The 17,434-nt window shown below is 56.0% G+C and overlaps 1 protein-coding gene across 1 annotated transcript in view; it reads left to right on the forward strand.

The window, feature by feature from the left end:
* Window positions 1-17,434, forward strand: part of PHLDB1 (pleckstrin homology-like domain, family B, member 1) — a 49,807-nt gene that overhangs the window by 26,331 nt on the left and 6,042 nt on the right. Inside the window, 11 exon segments of the mRNA XM_010830647.1 lie at window positions 1,666-1,690; window positions 2,194-2,304; window positions 2,475-2,564; window positions 5,561-5,701; window positions 7,077-7,217; window positions 7,392-7,494; window positions 8,636-8,930; window positions 9,028-9,118; window positions 10,506-10,652; window positions 12,390-12,506; window positions 12,764-12,866. Coding sequence (XP_010828949.1) covers window positions 1,666-1,690; window positions 2,194-2,304; window positions 2,475-2,564; window positions 5,561-5,701; window positions 7,077-7,217; window positions 7,392-7,494; window positions 8,636-8,930; window positions 9,028-9,118; window positions 10,506-10,652; window positions 12,390-12,506; window positions 12,764-12,866 — 1,364 coding nt within the window.

The raw sequence follows: 17,434 nt of genomic DNA on the forward strand, positions 1-17,434 counted from the left end.
GCCCCCCTCCAGTGGAAGGGGGATGGGGCTCACATTCGGAGCTGGGCACTGGCTGGGCCGGGAAATGAGAGATGGAGATGGAGGACAAGGAGGAGGGAGCTGAGGAGGAGGCTTGCCCCTTGTGGAGCTCTCTGTCCGATGCTGAAGTGCTGGGACACAGACCTGAGATCTGGATATTAGAGCCAGCCTGGGGTCCTAGAAAGGCATCACTTGGGTTCCAGTCACAGCTCAGCCCTGGTTCAGCTGAGCTGTGAAACAAGGGGACTGGGTATTGCATCTGTCTTGGTCAAGTCTGGTGCTTTAGATGCTCTAAAATCGACTCCTGATCTCAGCCAGACCCGGACAGGGTGATGGGTGAGGATGTGTTAAGTAAGAGTTAGGAAGATGTGGGTGAGGAGACGGGGTTGGATGGCCCAGGTGTGTTTGTGGATACACATGTGTGCATGTGCACTTTGCCAGGCTGGAGGGAGTAGGTGGGAGGTGAATGCAGTGAGATTGGGGAAGGGTGTCAAAAAGTGGGGCTTGATGGCTAGTCTGAGTTTGGTGGTAAGTGGGGGAGTCACTGAACTTCCCCCTGAGTCCAGATCCCTTGCTTCTCTCCCTGAGCTGCTCTGCTTTACAAATGCATTTACCTATCAGTGAAATGAGCATAAGGGCACCTGCCTCATAAGATAGTTAAGTAACACATGCAAAGCAAAGCATTTACCAGTGTTCTTTGGTCCTGATAGGTTCTTAGTAAATGACAGATCTTGCCTGATTACCACTTGGTCTGCTTCAGTCTGTTTGGACTGACCTCAGGTTTAGTACAGCTCCCTTCTTCCCTCCCTTCTCCTATGTCTTGCTCTTAATGGTGCTAGTTTAAGGCCTCCTCTTTCAGGAAGGCCTCCTGGGATAAACACAGCTCATTTCCACTAGCCCCCATCCTTCTCTCTCACTTAGTATCTTTTCATTCCCTTTTAGCACAAGATTGTTGAGCCAGGCACTACACTAAGCCCTGTTGGGGATATGGAGACAGAAAAGACACTGACTTTGTCCTTGGATCAGACAGCTGGGGCCGGATGGTGGTGATGAGAGATACATATTCATGAGTAGCAGTAATCCAAGGCAAATGGTGATATGGAATAATTTGAGCATAGAGCAAGGAGCAAAGAAATTGAGTGATAATCAGGGGAGATGTTGGAGAGAAGATAGTGTTAGGTCTGGTCTTGGAGGAGAAGTAAGCTCCCAATGGGTGGAGAAGACAGCATTCCTGGCAAAAGGCACCGTATAAGAAAGGCCCGGGAGTGGACACCTGGACGGCCAATGGTACAGCAGGGCCAAGCTGCGGGCATGCCAAGGGCTCAGGGTGGGAGGGAGGCTGGAAAGCAGGCCCAGGTCCAGGAGCCCTTGAGTGCTGGCTGAGGGGCTTTTGCTTTATCCTGTGAGTAGTGAGAAGTCGCTGAAAGATTTTGAGAAGACTGATCTACCCTTATTCATGGATTTAAAGAAAATTATTCGCGTACTATACATTCTGGGCTTTCCTAGTGACTCAGACGTAAAGAATCTGCCTACAAGGCAGAAGACACAGGTTTGATCCCTGGGTCAGGAAGATCCCCTGGAGAAGGGAATGGCAACCCACTCCAGTATTCTTGCCTGGAGAATTCCATGGACAGAGGAGCCTGGCGGGCTACGGTCCATGGGGTCGCAAAGAGTTGGACACAACTGAGCAAGTAACACACAACTAACACACATTCCAAAAAGGCTAGAAAATTCAAACAAACGAATGAACCTCAGAGGCCGTTTTAGGAAGCTGTTTGTGGGGCGGATCAGAAAGGTAAGAGAGTGGAAACGGGCTGGTGAAAAAAGTCGAGGCCGGGAAAGCAGAGGGCCTGGCTTGGCCTGGGCAGTGGGTTGGGGGCTTGGGGTTGGGTGGAGGACCATTCAGCATCTCCAGGATTCAGGACCTGTTGACTTTGGGGGTCGGGGGATAAGGGGTTTGGGAACTTCAGTTCTGGCTGGTATGCCTGGTGGCCCACGGCTCCCTTTTTGAGGCATGAGAGAAGGAGCTGACCACAGCAGCTTGCGTTTTCTGGGGATAAGAGGCCGAGCGGAAGTGCTGGTTGATTCCCTTCACCCAAGCCCAGGGCCTCTGGGCAGGAGACACAGCCAGGCCTCACCTTGGGCTGCCTCACCCATTGTTCCCATCCTCTCCAGGAGCGCCTGGTGGTCCTGGACAGTCAGGCTGGACAGATCCGGTCCCAGGCTGTGCAGGAGTCTGAACGCCTAGCCCGGGATAAGAATGCTGCCCTGCAGCTGCTGCAGAAGGTAGCCCTGTCAGACTGGGAGTGAGCGGGGAGGAGGGCCAGGGCGGGGCTGGGGGAGTGGGAGGTGAGTGCAGGGTGCTGGGTGGAGACTGGCCAGCCATGTGGGATCCCCCTTTATTTGGGGCTCCTTGCTTCATTCCCACTCCTGATTCTGCCGCTTTGGACTTGCAGGAGAAGGAGAAACTGGCTATGCTGGAAAGAAGATACCACTCGCTTACAGGCGGCCGGCCTTTCCCGAAGACCACGTCCACCCTCAAAGAGGTAACGTGGTTGGGTCAGCCCCAGCCTCATGAGCCCAGGGGTCTCCTGGGAGGCTCTGGAGAAACATGTGGCACCTTCGCCCCAGGGCTGAGGTCTAGTGTGGGGACATTTTCCTGAACTGGAGAGATGTTCAGGAATGTCTGTGAGGTCTGGGATTGGATCCTCCATGGCTGCCAGCTGCTACTTTTCAGCTACCGCTCTGGCTCCCAGGAGCCTGCTGATCTTACCGTTTCGGGTGACTGCATATATCTGGGGGATTCAGGAGGCGTGGGTGGGGAAGATGGCAGCTCCGGATGGGGCCGGGCAGACCCAACTTGAGGGGAAGTGTACAGATCTCGGGGTCCTGATCTTGGAGTTCCCTGGGCTTCTGTCTGGAGCTGGGCTGTGGGCTTGGACGTGGGCACTGAGGCTCCTTCAGCCGTTCTTCCCTTAGTCTTTGCACGCCTGGTGTGTGAGGTCCCACCTCATGCCCGGTTTTCCACCTCATTGCACAAGCAAATTAGGCTTTAGGTGGGGTGGCTGGGCTGAGTGTGGGGGTGAAGCCCCTCACCCGTACCCTCTCTGTAGGCTGATCTGCTCATCTCCGAGTCCTCAGAGGTGGGGCTGGGGACGGCAGCTCTGGGCCCCTTCCCAGAGTCTTCTCAGGCTGGGGCCTCCTCTCTTCCCTTAACCCAACCTGCTTCCACTCAGCTCTGCCTCAAAGCACAAGAGGTAATCACAGCTCACTGCCTGTCTGCCTGCTTGATGAGCTTCTGCCCGCGACTCCTCCCACTCACCACGCTGAAGGGCAAGTGGCAGTAATCCTTTGGCCAGAGTTTGTGGTTTGATAGGTGCCTGGGCAGCTCATGCAAAAATCAGAGCATCAATTTGCGTATCAATTTGCATATATTCAGCATGCCATTCATCAGTTGCCACAACACACTGGACCTTCCAGCTCATTTTCCTGTTCTGTGACCCCTGGGGGACAGTCTGCCTCTGGAGCTAGACCAGGGTGGGCTGCCCTGGGTGGGGCAGGCTTAGGATCCTGGGCTTTGATTCCGCATGCATTTTGGGTGCCTGCTGTGTCCCCCAGACCTGGATAAACTCAGGATTCTAAGGATATGCTCTGGGAATGCAACAGTGCCTGTCTTTCCAACCCATGATCTACCGTATGAGCATCTTTCCAAGTCCTAGCCTTTGCGCAGTGGGCCTGCTTATCTGCCTGGGCTTTTAACTGCTCCCTGCTCAGGTCTCTTTCTCAGGGCCCACCTTGCTCAGGCCCTCGTGGTGCCCCCAGAGGACCCATGGGAATGGCGTGGCTGGCGCTCAGTAGTGCATGTGCGTGCCCCACCGGGGATGCCCAAGGTGTTGGAGACAGAAGGGTTCTCTGGGAGCTGGGTCCTGATCCTTGGTGGGCTCGTGACTTCTTCACCTACCCCTCACCCAGGGCAAACCCAGGAATGGGTGATCAGGGGTCCATTCAGGGCCCATTCAGGCCCTGCGGCAGGGCCTGGATGCCAGGGCAGCCTCATAAGTGGAGGTCAAGAAGAGCCTTCCCTGGAAGTCCCAGTGGTCAGGACTCTTGCTACCGAGGCCGTGGGTTCAATCCTTGGTCAGGGAACTAATATCCCACAAGCTGTGGAGTGTGGCCAAAAAAAAAAAAAAGACTTCAGATAGTTCTTTTTTTTTTTTTTTGACTTCAGATAGTTCTGCCTGCCCTTTTCTGCCCTCCCCACAACCCCCCTGACAGCCCTCTGTGGCCACAGCGAGCTCCCCATCCCTGCCTTGGATTTTGTTTGGAATGGAGTGTTGGCTCTTTGGCATGAAGTGTGGGGTCTGGTGCCTGGTGGAGTCCTGTTAACCTGTTCTCTGCCTGTCCCTCCCCTCGCACCGGGTGCCCTAGGAGTATGTGAGCCTGGCAGAGGTTCTCCACCTGTGCTCCCGCTTGGACCCCCATGCTTCTGCCACTTCCCCCAGCGCACTCGCTCAGCCCCTGCCCGACAGTGAGGTACCAGCCACCAAGTGAGCCCACCTGTGCCCACGGGCCTGCTCGTGGATGCCCTGCGTTGCCCCGGGGTGTGGGGCAGGGGTTGGGCAGCAGGGTCTGTTTTCAGCAGTGACGGAGAAGGGCCGCTGGCGTAAGGGGAGTTGGGAGCAGTTCCCTCTCTTGCTTTCTCAGCTCCTGAGGGCTCGAGGAGGGAAGGCCTTCCGCTCCAGTGTGAGGGCCTCCTGCTGAGAGGACCCTGGCTTTCCCGGGCTCTGCAGGCCTCCTTGGCTCCGTGTGTGCATCCTACCCTTGGGCAGGGCCACCTCTTGGGTTCCAGTCCCATTAACCTCTTGTATTCCCTCCCGCGTCCGGCCTTCCCCCAAGTACGTGACGCTTGAGCAGCTAAAGGTGATGTGGGGCACCTCGCCAGTGCCCACAGGCCCCGCGCCGGGCCTGCCTCCCTGGGCCCCTGCCTCCCAGGACCTGGTTCCCACCACCTGCCTTCCTCCCGCGCTGCCCTCTTCCTCCTCCTTCGCTTCTGTCACGCCTTCGCCCCAGGTTGGTGGTCTGTGTCCCCGCTGCCCGTGCGGCCCACTCGCGGCGTGGCTCTGTCTGTGTGTGCTTGCCCCCGACGCAGTGGTGTCTCCGCCCTCGGCCAGCCCCAGGGGCGCGCTGTGTGCCAGGCGGGCTGCGGCCGGCTGGCATCGTGGTTGGCGTGGTCCGTGTCTGTGGTCTGGGAGCTGTGCCCCGTTTCTCTTTGCCTTCAGCGCGTTTGTGGCAACTGTTTCTCACTGTGTTTTCTTCTCTTTGTGCTCTCCTTTCTCCCATCCTCCCCGTTTCCCCTGCCTTCCTGTCTCCCCATAACGGCCTGCCTTTACCCTTCCTCCGACCTGGCCCTTTCTTCTCCCTTTCCTCCCTCCTCCTCCTCCTCTCTCCGCTCCCCTCGTTTCTTGATTTCCTGACCTTTTCCTCTCCGTCCTTGCCCGCCCTCGCCCCTGCCCCCTGTCCTCCTCCCCTATGCCCCCTCCAGATGGAGAAGCTGCTGCTCCCTGCTGTAGACTTAGAGCAGTGGTACCAGGAGCTGATGGCCGGGCTGGGGACGGGCCCTGCTGCCGCCTCCCCTCGCTCCTCCCCCCCGCCTCTGCCCGCCAAAGCTTCCCGCCAGCTGCAGGTAACCCCTCCCTCACTGCCCAGCCCTGCTCCTCTAGGCTCTGGGTACCTCCTGCTGACCCTTCAGCCGCACACATGGTGGGGGATTAATCCAGCCAGTGCAGCAGGGGCTTCTGGACCCCGAGCGGGAAGTGAGGGTCCCCTCGAGGGTGGCCGTCCTGGCCCTCGGGGCATGGAGGGCCAGCCTCCCGAATCTGAGGGTGATGTGCTGGACGGTCCAAAGGGGGCTTGGGGAGCGGCGGTGCCTGTGCAGCACTCAACACGCTCACTCTGTCCCGGGCAGCTCTCATCCCGGAGCCTCTCGCCCAGTCCTCACACGCTCCTGAGCCTGTTGCCCCTGGCACTTGTGTGTCCTGGGAGAGTCGCCGGTCTTTGTTCTCCTGGTCTCCCCAGGGATGACTCTCGGAGGCGGGAGAGAGTGGGTCAGAGACTCTCAGGTGATGGCCCTGAGTTCATGCCCCGGACTCAGAGTCGCCATGAGGGGGTCTACTGGAGCCCCAAGCAAGCTGCTGACCATGGTGTGGGGCAGGGTATTCAGGCAGCCTTCTGCCCCAGGTTCCACTCCAGTGACCGGCCGTGGTGCCTGATCAACCCCCTGCCCCGCCCACTCAAGATTTGGTCCTAGAGTGAAGACACGGCACCTCGAAGGCCGATCTCAGCGGAAACTCCACGTTCCCTTTAGGAGTCGTTGGCACGGCCTTTCTATTTTGTGCCCAGCTGGGTTGAGGTTTTTACATGTTTTGATTCACGTAATCTCTACCACAGGCCTTTGAGGTAGATAACGAGAACTCTCATTTCACAGATCAAACACTTGGGCCCAGAGCAGATAAGTAATCTCTCCAAGGCCACACAGCTAGGAAGTGGCAGGGGTAACACGGAGGGTCAGGGTTCCTGGCTCCAGAGACTGTGTCACCAAAGACTGAGTGCCGAGAGGGAGGCTGGCAGTTATTTAGTCTAGCCCTGCCCCCTCCTTTTGCAGATAAGGAGGCTGAGGCCCAGAGTGGGGAGGTGCGTGGCCCAAGGTCACCTACGCTGTTAGTTGGCAGAGTTGGGACCAGAGGGAGCCCTGGCGTCAAGTCGGCCTCCTGTAAAACTCAGCCCGTCTGTGTGAACTCCTCACGTGGGTCGATACACGGTCCTTTCTACCATGCGGGGTTGGACTCAAGGAGGAACAGCCTGGAAAGGAGGCTTGGCAGCCGCCAGGAACGTCTGCCCACTGGGCTGGCCCCAGAGGCTCAGTGCTGTGGTCAGCGAGAGACCAAGGCCTCAGGGGCCTGGTGCTGGGCACCTTGGATCCCAGCCCGCTCGGTGCCGTGGGAGTGGTGGCCGGTGGGGGAGCCGGAGGTCCCTCAGCAGATGCCACCTCCCCACTCCAGGTTTACCGCTCCAAGATGGATGGCGAGGCCACCAGCCCCCTGCCCCGCACCCGCAGTGGGCCACTCCCCTCCTCCTCTGGCTCGTCGTCTTCCTCCTCCCAGCTCAGCGTGGCTACCTTGGGCCGCAGCCCCTCACCCAAGGTCTGAGAGCAGTGGGTGGGCTGCGTGTGGTGCAGGGTGGTGGTGGTGGTTGGGGGGCGGGTTTGGAGATGGCCACACTGGGGAGGGACCACAGCCATCCACGAAGCCTTATGGGTGGGCGGGTGTCTTCTGAGCCTCGGGTCCCAGTGCCCCGTTTTCCGCCCTCCGCCACAGAGCACTCTGCTCGCCCAGAACGGCACCAGCAGCCTTCCTCGCAACCTGGCAGCCACACTGCAGGACATCGAGACCAAGCGCCAGCTGGCCCTGCAGCAGAAGGGTGAGTGGCCGCCGCACCAGCCCACTTGCTCTCCCAGGGGCCCTGGACATCCGCCATGCCCTGTCACCCTAGCTTATCCATGCCCACACCCTTCCCAGGATGTGTTCCCTTTATGTGGGGAGCAAAAGGGATCTGGACTAGAGACCTGAAGAAGAGAGACTCCTGGAGGTTTATCCAAAGGCTAAGGGGCAGGAGACTCAGGGTTGCCGGGCTGTGGCGTCTTTTCTAGAGAGCCCAGCAAGTAAGGGGAGTGCTTATTGACCTGAGTAGAACTAGACGTTGCCCTGTCCGGAGGCAGGGGGTTGGACTTGACGACCTCCAGGAGTGTTTCCCTAACATGTTAGTTCGCGGGAACACCCAGGAGTGCTGGTTGCTCGTGTGCATTTTGGTTGTTTCGAAAGCCCATGTCTGTGCCTCTCTCTCCTCTCATCCCCTCTGTGTCTCTGCCCTGCCCTCTGCCCGGGGCCCCCCACTCCAGTCGAGTCGCTTCCTGCCGAGCCCCTCCCAACCGACGACCCAGCAGGTAGAGCGTTGGTCACCAAGGGCATTGCTTTGGCCGGGTGACCCCTGCCCGGGCCTCCGCATGATGGATTCTGCCCAGGCCCCCTCTGCCCGCGGGCAAGACCCCCAGGCTGAGGTGTCGGGTTGGCCTCGCGAGCTCTCTTCTGCTGCAGTGGAGCTCCGCCTGTCTCCCCTCCCTCCTTTCCTGCGTGCTCCTGCTTCTGCATTGCCACGGGGTGTGCACTGACGTGGGTGCTCGGGCTGCCGGCACCCCTTCCTCTTCCCAGCAGCAGGGTTGGGAGCATGCGCCCTGCCAACCCGTTCAGGCCTGGGTTGTGAGCTGGAGCCACCGGGCCATCATGCCGCCGGGGCGACCCCCGGGCAGGTTTGGGGCCCCGTGTGGACTCAGCATGTGGTGCGGATGCCAAAGCCAGACCGCATGGCTGTGGCCACTTGTGCGGGCGATGAAGCCAGGGCAGCCGGACCCAGAGCTGCGGGGGCTTTGGGGAAGCGGGTGGGGGCGAGGGGGCTGCTCCGTGTTACCTCTCCCCACTCGCCACCTCCCTCCGTCTGTAGTGCTGCCGGCTTCCTCCCTGGCTGGGTGGGTGCCCACTGTGACATCCCCCGTCCCCCCACGCAGGGCAGCAGGTGATTGAGGAGCAGCGGCGGCGGCTGGCGGAGCTGAAGCAGAAGGCCGCGGCTGAGGCGCAGTGCCAGTGGGATGGCCTGCCCGGGGTGGGGCCCTTTCCCACCGGGCCTGCGGGCTTCCCGCCACTCATGCACCACTCCATCCTGCACCACCTGCCGGCCTCGCGGGAGCGAGGCGAGGAGGGTGAGCACGCCTACGACACGCTGAGCCTGGAGAGCTCCGACAGCATGGAGACCAGCATCTCCACGGGGGGCAACTCAGTCTGCTCCCCTGACAACATGTCCAGGTACCCGGCCCTGGCCACTGACTGGCACGGCCTCTGTCCTCCCCACGCCGGGGCCTCCACCTCCACCGGCTGCCTCCTCTCGCCCTTCCCTCCTCAGTGCTAGCGGCCTGGACATGGGGAAGATTGAGGAAATGGAGAAGATGCTGAAAGAAGCTCACGCGGAGAAGAGCCGACTGATGGAGTCGAGGGTGAGGCAGACCTGGGCCCTGGGGCTGCCCTCTGCCCGCCGGGGGCCTCCGCCCCTCCTGAGGCCCCTTCCCCACATTGTTCTCGCCGCAGTCCCTGAGGAAGAGAGTGTTTTCCAAGCCTGGGTTCCTAAAGTGGGGGATCAGGAGGCTTGGCGAGATGACAAGTTTCACAGCCCTTAGGAAAAGGGGAGGGGCACAGTAACCATTGTCCAGCTGTGAATTTCCTGCACGGGAACTTCCAGTCTTTGTGTGTTCGCTTCTGGGGACCTTTGGCCACCAAGAAAATATTGATGCCTGTCTACCTGAGTGCCAGGTCACGCCTTTTGGAGACGGTTGGGAACTGGGGCTTGAAGGATGAGGACAGAGAGAAGGCAGGTATCCAAGCCAGAGCAGAGGTGTTGGCTGCGGGCACGTCACGTTCCCTGCCCATGGACCTGGGCTGGGACACAGCCAGGCTGGGGAAACCGTGCCCAGGGAGGAGGCTGAATAAAGAATCTCCTGAAGACGTGCGGTCTCTATTATCCGGGGCACTCTGTGTGTCTGGAGAGGAGAGTGGGGGCCCGGGAACAGGAGACCAACTGGAAAAGAAGGCCTCTTAATCTTAAACTCCCTTGAAAGGAGGGCACATTTGCAAACATCTCTTGGCAAAAGGAGAAAAAGGAGATTCCTCCAAATTTTGAGCTAGGAAGAAATGGTAGATGGGAGTTAGTAATGTGAAGGTTGTTACCGGTGTTGAAGACATAAAACATCACCTATGTGCTTTGTATTTAATGATTTGTTTTAATGACTTAAAATCTTTTGATAATGGCTTTCATAAGTTCTTTTTTTTTTTTTTTCTGTAAAATTTGAAGGTCAACTGTGAATGTTTGGAGTTTCCAAGGGTCTTCACTTAGTGATTAGGGCAGGATTGCTGAATCCATTCGATGTCGGAAACAGTTGTTTCGATAACCCATGTCCTAGGAATTCAGATACAGATTTTAAAAGCCCCTCCCCCTTTTCTTTAATTGAGTGCTTCCATCTTGCCAGCATCAGTGATGGACATTTACCTACACGATTGCATTTAATTTTCCCTACAGTCCAAAGGAGTAGGCACTCTTGGCCGCATCTTACAGAGGAGGAAGCTAGGCTTAGGGAGTTTGGTGGGGTCCAGCGCTCACAGTGGTGGTAGAACCAGGGTTTGAAGGCAGGGTGGTCTCACTTTAAAGCATTTACCCTTGTCAGCACGGTCCCTGGAGAGGAGGGTGGGCTTGGATGACCATGGCCCCTCAAACCAGGCTGCCCTCTGAGGTGGGTGTCTCCTGTAGCTCTGGCCCAGCCCAAGGAGGGGTGTTGGGGGCTTGAAGTTAAGAGGGCAGCCATGGGCACTGAGCCCCAGCCTTGGGTGCAGGAACGTGAGATGGAGCTGAGGCGGCAGGCCCTGGAGGAGGAACGGAGGCGGCGGGAGCAGGTTGAAAGGAGGTTGCAGAGCGAGAGCGCCCGGAGGCAGCAGCTTGTGGAGAAGGAGGTCAAGATGCGGGAGAAGCAGTTCTCACAGGTGAGTGGATGGGGGGTTGGGTGGGGCTGTGGAGAGGTCTGGATAGCCCAGGTACCCGTGCTGGGTGGTGGAGCCTGTTCTCTCCAGGAAGTTTTGCCCAAGCAGGATTCTACCTGGGACTTGCTTGGCCCCGAAGAACAGGACCCACTAGGGTCTGTTCAGGCTGGTGTGTGTGTGTGTGTGTGTGTGTGTGTGTGTGTTGCCCAAGCAGGATTCTACCTGGGACTTGCTTGGCCCCGAAGAACAGGACCCACTAGGGTCTGTTCAGGCTGGTGTGTGTGTGTGTGTGTGTGTGTGTGTGTTGCCCAAGCAGGATTCTACCTGGGACTTGCTTGGCCCCGAAGAACAGGACCCACTAGGGTCTGTTTAGGCTGGTGTGTGTGTGTGTGTGTGTGTGTGTGTGTTGCCCAAGCAGGATTCTACCTGGGACTTGCTTGGCCCCGAAGAACAGGACCCACTAGGGTCTGTTCAGGCTGGTGTGTGTGTGTGTGTGTGTGTGTGTCTGTGTCTGTGTCTGTGTCTGCCCCACATCCCTTCCCACATCCCCATGCCTTCCTGCTCCGAGTGCTTGGTGTCTGTCCTGGCCTCAGTCCACCAGACCTTTTGGCTCCAGGCCCCACTGCCAGCGGCTGAACCTACCCTGACTTGCGGTGTACATCTCCAAAAGAGAATTGTGCCAGCTTCTCCCTGGTCAAGAACCCCATCCTTACACAGAATCCAACCCGGGGGTGTTTCATTAGCTGGGAGCCTTGAGCAGAGAATGAAGGCAGAAGGAGAAGTTAGGCAGGAAAATCTACCTGCATTTCCAGTCCCAGATCCTGGGCCCCTGGGAGAGCCCGTGAGACTCAAACAGGCCATCCCTTCCTGTGGGGTCTCCATGGTCCTCCCCAGGGGTGGGGGGGTCCTACCCCGCAGTGACTGGTGATCGTAGCTCCTTGATTTCCTAATGATGCAGCGACATAAATTCTAAGGGGTAGATTGTCTGATTTGAGAATTCAGAAATAATGAGAAACTCTGGGAGTTTCACCTCAGTGCTTGGAATCGTTGTCGTATGCCTAGTTCCTCTTTCCTGTCTCTGGTCTCTCGGGGGCTCAACTTCTCTACCCCCTGCCCTGGGGCTCAGGTGGGGCTGCAGAGGCCTCCAGCTTTGGGGAAGCCAGTGGAGTCGGCTCATCATTTCCGGGCACCTCCAGAAAGTTGAACGTTTTGTTTCTTCTTTAAATAATCTATGGTATTTCCTTTTCATACCATTCTAACATTCTTCCTAGAAATGAAGAGTAGGAAAAAAATTCCTGTTGACTGAAAATTCTAGATAAGTATCAGAAATTTTGAGGTGGAATAGCCCTCAGAGATTCTCTAGTTCAAAGGCATTGTTTACACATGAGGACCAAACAAAGCCACCGCCCCACACCCCCACTCCCCGCCCCCACCCTGGGAAGACCAGGCTTCGTTCTGGGGTTTTCTTCCAAGACCGCATTCTTTTGCTTTGTTGCATTCAGGACAGGAGGGGCAGGGACAGGACGGGGTGGCTGTGTCTGGGAAACTGAGGCACAGAGCTGTTCAGCAGTTTGCCCAGGCCTGGGTGGAGTCAGCACAGGCGCACCAGGTCCTTGCTTGGGCCAAAGCCCCGTGAAACCAGAGTGACAGAGTAGGGGTTCAGGACTGAGGCCGAGGGGCCTGGAAAAGGGAATGACAGGGGAGGGGACAGCCCCTACTCATCCCGCTCTCTGTCCCCAGGCACGACCCCTGACCCGTTACCTGCCAATCCGGAAGGAAGACTTTGACCTGAAGACCCACATCGAGTCGTCAGGCCACGGTGTGGATACCTGTCTGCACGTGGTGCTCAGCAGCAAGGTACAGGCATGTGGGGCTCTGGGAGGTTGGTGGGGACCCCACGGTCAGAGGCCCCTCCTGGGTCCTTGGAATTGTGGCCTCAGCTCCTGCCCTAATACCAGTGGTCTCTGTCCCGGGACAGGTGTGCTGGCTTGAAGAGATGCTAGGGACAGCCCCGCTGTGATATAGGCACAGGTGATGGGCTGACATTGCTGCTCAGGGAAGAAGGTTTAGGGGGCTGTGCATTTGGGTCCTGCCTCATCCCTGCCTCCCGCCAGGTCTGCCGTGGCTACTTGGTCAAGATGGGCGGCAAGATCAAGTCGTGGAAGAAGCGCTGGTTTGTCTTCGACCGGCTCAAGCGCACCCTTTCCTATTACGTGGGTGAGTCCCCCCAGACTGCCCCAGGGCTAGGGCCTCTGGGCTCTGTCACCCAGAAGCTTCCAAGTGGGGCCAGGGCCTTGAGCTGGGTCTTGTTCTCCTCTCTCTGAAAATGTACAAGGCTCACCTCATTTGCTTTGTTCAACCATTCATTTTTTTTTTCCAGCAGTATTACGAGCATCTAATAAGTCCCAGGCAGTATCTTAGGCTCTGATGATAAGCAAGGGGGCCACAACCCTCTCCCCTGGAGCCTGTTGCCAGGACACAAACAGTGAACAAAGAACGATGGGGGTGCTCTAGGGCACCCCAGATACTGTGGGTGCATGGAGTCCTGTGGATCCCTCTTGGGCAAGTTCCCACAGAGACTCTGAGATAAGCAGCTGAGCAGTGCCCGGGGGGCAGCACCCCCCAGCCGTCCTGCTCTCTCAGCACTCTGCACCCAGCCTCCAGCTTGGTTTCCCAGCCCTGGAGTTCCCTCTGGACAGTTCCCACTTGGAGGCTAGAATATCATATCATAGCCTCGTCAGGACAGGCTGGGCTGTGCTGCAGAAACAACCCCATCCTAAGATCTCAGGAGCTCAGAACCAAAGTTCTTCTTACTCCTGATCTGTGTCCATGTTCGTCATGGGTTGGTGGGGGTCTGCCCCGTGTCGATTCTTTCTCTGCTTCAGAGCATGCCTTTCTGGAACGCTGCTGGCTGCAGTGGCAGAAGGTAAAGAGAAGTGTGATTGGGTTTGCACTGGGTTAAATTACCCAGCTGGAGTCTGTCCCCAAGTCACTAGCGGGCCTGTTCAGCCAGTCACCTGGCCGCACCCAACCACAAAGCCAGGAGACCCGTCCTGCTCAGCGCCGGGAGGGAAAGGGCCGGAAGTGTGTGGTGCTGGAGTCATGCAGCCTGGAGCACCCGGCTTTCCCCCTGAACTGGTCCCCAGACAAATGCCGTCTCTTCCAGGAAGCCCTCCCCACCCACCTGGGCCCTGGGTGTGGGGAGGCATACGGGTGTCCCCATGTTTCCACCTAGGCTGGAAACGGACTTTGTCAGGCCTGGGAGGACAACTCCATCTTAGGCATGTTGAGGTTGAAGTGCCCCTGGGGCATCTAAGGTTATATGAGAAGGGTCAGGGTTAGAGGCAGAGTAAAAGTCGAAGCTGTTGCAATAGTAATGATGATGATGGTAGCAGATCATACTTATTGCACACGTGTTTACACCAGATGCTGTGCTCAACCCTCCATGTGTATCGTCTCATTTAGTCGTCATCATAATCTTGTGAAGGAAGCACTGGTTTTACACCTGTTTTGCAGATGAGGAAAATTAAGCACAGAGAGGTTAAGCAACTTGCCTAAGGTCTCTCAGCAGCTGAGAGGCAGAGGTTAAGACTGAGCTTGGACAGTTAGACTTCAGAGAAGAGGGAGAAACAGAGCCGCACCTCAGGGCAGGGCCACCCTTGTGAGGGAGAAGGAAAAGGAGGCTGTGGTAAAGCAGGGTGCAGGAGGCGGGAAGTCACAGGCCAGGTGCTGAGCTGGCGCTTGGCATGTGTGACCTTCCTTCATGTCTATGAAACCAACGGGGGAGGGGAGGGCAGGGCGGAAATGGAGAAGGCAGAAGAGTGGATGTGTGCCTGCCAGCAAGGGGTGTCATGGAATAAAAAAGTATAATTTACAGAAGAAACTGAGATATTACGGTGATGATGGACGCCGCAGAAAGGCCAAGGGTAATGTGCACCCAAAGGCCATTTGATTCAACGATTGGATCTTGATGAGAGAATGGTTTCCACTGCGTGCTGGGGCACGAGCCAGTTTGCACACAACCCATCGAGGATAGGTGGGCGGTGAGGAAGCGGAGGCAGGAATGTGTTACTATTTCCAGTGAAGGAAGAGCCAGGAGAGAACAGAATGCTGCCGTTCTCCCTGGCCTTCCTGGATCCTGCTCCCTCCTTCTCCGTGAAAACCACATTAGAACGCACCTCTGTGAAGCCCCACCTCACTGGGAGTGGTTCCTGCCCTCCTCTGGGTAACTCCTGCGTTACACAGGGTCCCTCTGCCATGTGACATCAGCCCTGGGCATAATGATGTCATGACAGATCCACGTGTGTCGTGCCAGACACCGTGCTGAACCCTTGGAGTGTGTCCTCTCGCTTAATGCCCGTGACCACCGGTGACCTGTAGGTGTTCCCTTGGAGTCCTGATCACACCCAAGTCACACAGCGAAGTGGGTGTGTGTCTGTGCTTTCTTCCCCCCTAAATCGTGGGCTCTGACTTCTTTGGATCCCAGTTCCTTGAACTCATTTATTCTATATCGATTGAAGACCTGCTAGGTGCATAGCAGTCCATATTGGAGGAGCTTGACCTCTGAACAGATAAAGGAGGGTTCATTAATGTTTTATTGTTGTTGTTCAGTCGCTAAGTCGTGTCTGACTCTTTGTGACTCCATGGACTGCAGCATGCAAGGCTTCCCTGTCTTTCACTATGTCCCGGAGTTTGCTCAAATCATGTCCATTGAGTCGGTGATGTTATCTAACCTTCTCATCCTCTCCCTCTCTCTTCTCCTATTGCCTTCAATCTTTCCCAGCATCAGGGTCTTTTCCAGTGAGTCAGCTCTTTACATCAGGTGGCCAAAGAATTGGGAGTTTTAGCTTCAGCATCAGTCCTTCCAATGAGCATTCAGGGTTGATTTCCTTTAGGACTGACTGGTTTGATCTCCTTGCTGTCCAAGGGACTCTCAAGAGTCTTCTCCAACACCAAATTCAAAAGCATCAGTTCTTCAGCCCTCAGCCTTCTTTATGGTCCAACTCTCACATCCGTACATGACTCCTGGACTAGACAGACCTTTGTTGGCAAAGTGATGTCTCTGCTTTTTAATATGCTGTCTAGGTTTGCCATAACTTTTCTTCCAAGGAGCAAGCATCTTTTAATTTCCTGGCTGCAGTCACCATCTGCAGTGATTTTGGAGCCCAAGAAAATAAAATCTGTCACTGTTTCCACTTTCTCTCTGTCTGTCTGCCATGAAGTCATGGGACCGGATGCCATAATCTTAGTTTTTTGAATGTTGAGGGATTTTAAAATTTTTATTAATTTATTTAATTTTGTGCTGGGTCTTCGATGCTGCACGGGCTTGCCTTTGACTGCAGTGAGCAGGGGCTCCTAGAAGTTGCACGGACTTACTGTGGTGACTTCTCTTGTGCAGCATGAGCTCTGGAGCTCCCAGCTTCAGGAGTGGTGGCTCGCAGGCGCTGGAGCACAGGCTGTAGCTATTTGTGGTCCAAGGGTTTAGTTGCTCTGCGGCATGTGAAATCTTCCCAGACCAGGGGTCGAACCCGAGTTTCCAGCACTGGCAGGCGGATTCTTTACCGCTGAGCCACCAGGGAAGCCCTGAATGTTGAGTTTTAAGCCAGCTTTTTCACTGTCTTCTTTCGCCTTCAGCAAGAGGCTCTTTAGTTCCTCTTCACTTTCTGCCGTTAGGGTGGTATCATCCACATATCTGAGGTTGTTGATATTTCTCCCGGCAGTCTTGATTCCAGCATGTGATTCAACCAGCCTGGCATTACGCTGCATATAAGTTAAATAAGCAGTGTAACAATGTATAGCCTTGTCTGGTTTCATCACTTCTTCATCTGTATACAGGTTTCTCAGGAGACAGGTAAGGTGGTCTGCTATTCCCTTTTCCTTAAGAATTTCCCACAGTTCGTTGGGATCCACACAGTCAAAGGCTTTAGTGTAGTCAAAGAACCAGAAGTTTTTCTGGAATTCCCTAGCTTTCTCTACGATCCAGAGAATATTGGCAGTTTGATCTCTGGTTCCTCTGCCTTTTCTAAACCCAGCTTTTACATCTGAAAGTTCTCAGTTCACATACTGCTGAAGCCTAGCTTGAAGGATTTTGAGCATTACTGTACTGGCATGTGAAATGGGTACAGTTGTGCAGTAGTTTGAACATTCTTTGGCATTGCCCTTCCTTGGGATTGGAATGAAGACCTTGTCCAATCCTGTGGTCACTGCTGAGTTTTCTAAATTTGCTGGCATATTGAGTGCAGCACTTTAACAACATCCTCTTTGAGAATTTTAAATAGCTCAACTGGAATTCCATCACCTCCACTAGCTTTGTTGGTAGTAATGCTTCCTAAGGCCCACTTGACTTCACGTTCCAGGGTGTCTGCTCTAGGTGAGTGACCACACCATTGTGGTTATCCAGGTCATTAAGATATTCAGTTCAGTTCAGTTCAGTCACTCAGCTGTGTCCGACTCTGCAACCCCATGAACCGCAGCATGCCAGGCCTCCCTGTCCATCACCAACTCCCAGAGTTCACCCAAACTCATGTCCATTGAGTCGATGATGCCATCCAAACATCTCATCCTCTGTCGTCCCCTTCTCCTCCTGCCCTCAATCTTTCCCAGCATCAGGGTCTTTTCAAATGAGTCAGCTCTTCGCATCAGGTGGCCTAAGTATTGGAGTTTCAGCTTCAACATCAGTCCCACCAATGAACACCCAGGACTGATCTCCTTTAGGATCGACTGGTTGGATCTCCTTGCAGTCCAAGGGACTCTCAAGAGTCTTCTCCAACACCACAGTTCAAAAG

The sequence above is a fragment of the Bison bison genome, unplaced genomic scaffold, assembly GCF_000754665.1.
Source record: "Bison bison bison isolate TAMUID 2011002044 unplaced genomic scaffold, Bison_UMD1.0 scf7180017864518, whole genome shotgun sequence".
Taxonomy (NCBI): Eukaryota; Metazoa; Chordata; class Mammalia; order Artiodactyla; family Bovidae; genus Bison; species Bison bison.